This window comes from Capsicum annuum, chromosome 8 (assembly GCF_002878395.1).
Source record: "Capsicum annuum cultivar UCD-10X-F1 chromosome 8, UCD10Xv1.1, whole genome shotgun sequence".
Classification (NCBI taxonomy): Eukaryota; Viridiplantae; Streptophyta; class Magnoliopsida; order Solanales; family Solanaceae; genus Capsicum; species Capsicum annuum.
In genome coordinates, this window is record NC_061118.1 from 155,187,564 (window position 1) to 155,193,113 (window position 5,550).

The 5,550-nt window shown below is 37.1% G+C and overlaps 1 protein-coding gene across 2 annotated transcripts; it reads left to right on the forward strand.

The window, feature by feature from the left end:
• Positions 1-4,338: 4,338 nt before the first annotated feature.
• LOC107839683 (universal stress protein A-like protein) lies at positions 4,339-5,394 on the forward strand (the record flags this gene model as incomplete). Of its 2 annotated transcripts, none has more annotated exon segments than XM_047394745.1 (3): positions 4,339-4,792; positions 5,079-5,185; positions 5,276-5,394. In XM_047394745.1, coding segments are annotated over 3 exon segments (404 nt in total), but the record flags the coding sequence as incomplete, so codon positions are not given.
• Between the last annotated feature and the right edge of the window lie 156 nt (positions 5,395-5,550).

A 5,550-nucleotide genomic window follows, 5' to 3' on the forward strand; every position in this document is an offset into this window, starting at 1 on the left:
AAATTTTGTAAAGCCATTAATGTAAAGCAAATGACCATAACCAATACAATGAATTAAACCATGCAAAACATGATTGTCAATTTCAAATGAATCACTTCCCAATGACTTTTCTCAATTCTCATTTGTCGGTATTATTAAATGGTACCTTCTTTTCGACACATAATGGTGCCCCCATCCTTCAACAACAACAACAAAAAAAAATACTTCATAACAATAAACAAACAAAAGTACCACAAAAATTGTGTGTTCATTTTATCAGTGAATTTGCAGTGATCGCAAAAAGAATGAAGAGAAAATTGAGTAGTTTCTTCAATGGTGTAGAGTGAAAAAACTGCATCAGTTGAATTGACAATCAACCAAGTAGACCAAATTGGAAAATCAGAGAGTGTGTAATCTTCAATAAATGTTATCACATATTTTTTGCTAAAAAATATGTGTATCTATAGATTTTCGTGATGGGTTTTTCTATTTTTTCTGTTAATTTTTTTGTTGAATTTGGTGAAGATTTAAATTTTGATATCTGAGATTGAAAATTGAGGAGAAATTGGTTGAATTTTATTTTATTTTCTAATTTCTATGTGAAATTTATTATATGGTTGGAATGGAGAAAAGCGTGGAGAAGAAGATGAAATGATACACTGTTTATACTGAGAGTGACCATTTAGTGGGTATTTAATTGTGGGTGCTATTTTTGTGATATTATTTTAATTTTAGGTGTCATTTTTATCCTTTTCCTATTTTTTAATCCTATCCAAACGGGTTGTTAAGCAGTCCAACATAGAAGAGCTTCTATCACTTTTAAATCGATGTTGTGTTCTTCTTTATTGAACATTAATTTCAAATTCTACTTTGATAATTCTTGAAAAAAAGTTTTCTCTCACTAATTTTTAAAGCTTAATGTCGGAAGGCTTCACGAATACAAGATTAATTTTTTTAAAATGTTGTGTTAAGTTAAAATTAAATAAAAAAATTGATATGAAAGAGTAACGTTATGCTTTGTCAAGCCCACTACTTTTCCCTTGGATCCTATGCATAAACAGTGACATTTGAAAAATACGCCACTAACGGCTCTCGAATTACGGAGAAATTCATATCAAATATTTCTATATTCGAGAAATACGCTACTGACAGCTCTCGAATTATGGAGAAAATCAAGAGAGAAATCAAGGGAGAAACAGATTTGTACCTACATCGTTTATCAATAGAATTGTTGTTTCTTCATATTTTTATTTGTGATTGAAGTTTAATTTTCATGAATTAAATTATGTTGCAGACAAATTGGCATTCCCGGTGGGACCAAATCTGCCCTTCATCTCTTCTCTCATAAATTAAATATGCAAATTTGTAGCTGCATGATTGTAAAGATCATAAAGATGAATATCTCAATAAATTCATAGGATATTCATAAAGAGATCAACGATCTCCAATATCTATGAAACTCATGGGATATTCATAATTCAGAAAAGGACCCCCCAGAACTCTGACAAGAATCAAGAGAAAGCTCGTAGATCAAAAGCTATAATTTCTCTACAAAGATCAATCATTCAAATCAAGTTAATCAAGATTCAAGATCAAGACCGCAATATTCAAGAACAAGCTCAAAAACCCTTGAATTCAAGCACAAGTCAAGTTTAAGTCCCTTAAATCAACAAATCAAGTTCAAATTCAAGATCAAGCTTTAAGCCCCTGAGTTTATATTTGAAAAGGCTAATCAGATGATTCATAGAGATTGTAACACTTATATATTGAAATTAATAAATTGATTGTTGTAATATATTTTCTTGTCTCGATTACTTATATTTCGATCTCAAAATTTTACTGTCCACAAAATTCTAGCATGCCCAGTGGGACAATCTCTACCTCTCATCTCAACTTTTTATACTTCAAAGTTTAAGAACAACGAAATGACTTCCGAGAAGGTCAGCTCTCAATCAAATGCTTCCAAGGCTGCTGATTCGTAGTTCTTTGCTGAAGTAGAAAACATCCTTGGTGTTACTTTTGAAAGCTTTAAAGCTGTCATAAGGAGCAAGGCAGGCTTGCTAAGACAACAAACACATCTAGTGTCGTCCACGCCAACTCTAGTTTTTGAATCTTCAATCCCAAAAAGAACGAAGTCCAATGCAAGTGCTTCGAAAGGAGGAAGCAATGTGGAGAAATCGCTTAAGAGGACTCTAGCTCTACTTGGGCATTCAGGTTCCAAATACTCTGGCGCAAAGAGCGATGGTTGTTAACGAATGCGTCATCTCTACTTACACCGCCTAAGCTGAGCACTTCGAAGATCAACTTATGAGACAATCCATGTTACTCTCCAACGTCTCCAATAAGCATGCAAGCGATGGTGACTGATGCCTCATCTGTGGAGGAGCAACTTGTGAATCTGACAAAGGCAATTGAGGGCCTGACCAAATATGTTTAGAATCAAGATGCTCGAATTGATAAGATAGTGGATAGGATAGAAGGACTGATAAACGAAGAGTCTAGCCATGCACCTGAAAAATCTCTCGAGGCTTACGAGACAGAGCATCCTGTGAAACAAACACCACCAACTAAAGAGGTGCAAGTTTCTTCTGAGGGAATGATCCCGATTGAGCAATTGAAGGAATTCATTGAAGGAACCCTCAAAGACAAGTATGATATTGTCACCAAGTCTTCCCTTGCGTATGCCAAGCCCTACACTGTGAGGATAGATAGTCTCAAAATGTCTGTCGGCTATCAACCCCCCAAATTTCAACAATTTGAGGGCAAATGGAACCTAAAACAACATGTCGCACACTTTGTTGAGACATGTAATAATGCTAGAACTTACGGTAACTATCTTGTCAAACAGTTTGTTCGTTACCTATAGGGAAATACCTTTGATTAGTATACGAACCTCGAGCCTAACTTCATCGATAGTTAGGAGCAATTGGAGCACGAGTTCCTAAATCGCTTTTATAGCACAAAACGTATAGTGATCATGGTAGAGCTCATAAATACTCGGCAAAGAAAGGACAAACCAGTCATTGACTTCATCAATCGATGGAGAAATGCTAGCCTAAACTGCAAAGATAGGCTCAACGAAACTTCTGCTATAGAGATGTGCGTCCAAAGACTGCACTGGGAGTTTCTCTACATCTTGCAAGACATTAAGCCTAAATCCTTTGAAGAGTTATCTACCCATGCTCATGATATGGAGTTGAGCATGTCTTCTACTGGAAAGGGAGCAACGCCTATCCATGACCTTCGAAAGAGAAAAGATAAGCAGTACCCTAAAATATGGGGCAAGTTTGTCCCAAAAAATAATAATAAGGAATCTATAAATATTGATATGTCTTCTGTGAAGGTCACCACGAAGGTGAGAAGGAAGCAAAGTGTGAAGACGACTTCTGGAGCACGTCCAAATCAGAAAACTATAAAGGAGATGCTAGAAAAGGAATATCCCTTCCTTGATTCTGATGTTGCCGAGATTTTCAACGAACTCCTTGAGCATAAGCTCATTGAACTCCCAGAGATGAAGCTGCCGGACGAAGATGGAAAGACCAATGACCCTAATTATTGCAAATATCATAGACTTGTGAGTCACCCTCCCAAAAAGTGCTTTGTCTTTAAAGACAAAGTCATGCAACTGGCAAATGAGAAGAAGATCTTCTTCGACGATGAGACGGTCAGTTCTCATCAAATCTCTATCACTTTTGGCTCGCTCGATCTAGTCCAAATATGTCTTGAAGAGCATGATGAGAAAAGACTAGAGGCTCAACAAAATCTTGAATGTTATCAAGCCCATCTATCTCGTTCTTTCAAAACAAAAGAGTTCGCTTGAAGTGCTTCCAAGTTGGAGATTAAGTCCTTGCAGTAAGGAGACCCATTATCGCTTCTCGTAAGTCTAGGGGCAAATTTACCCCAAAGTGGGATGGACCATATGTTGTACAAGAGACATATTCAAATGGTGCTTACAAGTTTGTCGATGCGGATGGCTTGAAAATCGACCCTATCAACGCCAAGTTCTTAAAGAAGTACTATCCTTGAAGGAAAATGACACTCCTTAAGATACGAGTATAAACTACATGGCCACTCCTGGTCCGTAAGAGTATAAATTGTGTAAGACTAAAAAAAAAAAGTTCACTAGATTGAAAACCTCGAAAAAGGCGGCCTAGATAAAAGTTAGGACACACAATACTACTATAGCATGAATCTTATCTGTTGCGATTTCATTATAATTCTAAATTAGTTTAATTTCAATACGAATATCCCGATATAAACAAGCTAAAAATGAATAGAAAAAGTAAATGAGAAAAAAGAAAAGACAATAGGGACAGGAAGAGCACAAAAATATCAATCAATTGGTCAAATTGATAAACTCAAAACCAAAGACCTCATCCAAATACCACTCCTCAAACCCATAAAACCCAGCTACAAAGTAACCGCCAACAGGTTTCTCAATCCAACCGGCTGCGGCTCTCAACTGGTCCCTCCAACTCCCCCACACTCGCACCACTATAAATACCGATAGATTCCTTCACTTTCCTAAAATCAGCAGAAAGTCCAAAGACACTGTACTTCTTATACTGAAAACTAATCATTCGTCGTTTTGAGGTCCTGAATTTGGATTATTTTAGACCGTCGATCAAACAAAGGATGGCAGAGGTGGCAGCAAAGGAACGGAAGATATTAGTCGCCGTTGATGAGAGTGAAGAGAGCACTTACGCTCTTTCATGGTGCATAGAGAACATAATCACCGGAAATTCCACTGATACCCTTATCCTTCTCTACTCAATTCCACCGCGAGCTGTTTACTCTTCCTTGGACGGATCAGGTGAGAAAGATAGCCCTGAAGGTAAATTTTAGTGCCGGTGTTTTACTCCCTCCGTCCACTTTTACTTGTTCAATACACTAAAATTAGCAGTGCATGACCACTTTTACTTGTTCCGTTTAGCAAATCTAGTGATAATTTGTCAAGTATTAAATTTATTTCATTCGAGGGAATTGTCAATCGATATTGAACGAAGTTAAAACGGATGAAGGGAGTATTGGGTAATTGATCAGGGCGCTATCATGTGATTAACTGAATGGCGGGTTTCATAATTTCGTTATTATCTCAGGGTATTTGTTTTCATCTGATATATTGGCGAGCATGGAGAGGTACAGCAACGAAGTAGCACAGTGTATTATGGAGAAAGCGAAACGAGCCTGCAAGGACTTGGTTGGGGTTAGTGTTTTAGTAGATTTGCTGATGAATTTAGGTTAATTTGGTCATTGTAATAGTAGTAATGCTTGTGTGTTGGTGCGTCATATACAGGTTAAGGTGGAGACGATAGTCGAACATGGAGATGCAAGGGACGTGATTTGTCAGGCGGCGGAGAAGTTACATGTTGACATGCTCGTCATGGGAAGCCATGGTTATGGTGTTATCAAGAGGTAGGCTAACAGTTATGTTATTTTCTTGGTTTGGTACATTTAATTTTAGCCTGATTCAATTTAAATTTGCGTCCTAAAAGTCCCATATTAGGTAAAGCGCCTTCTAACAAACGCAGTAGTGAACATTTTCTCTTGTGTTTCGCCCAGTTGCAAAAA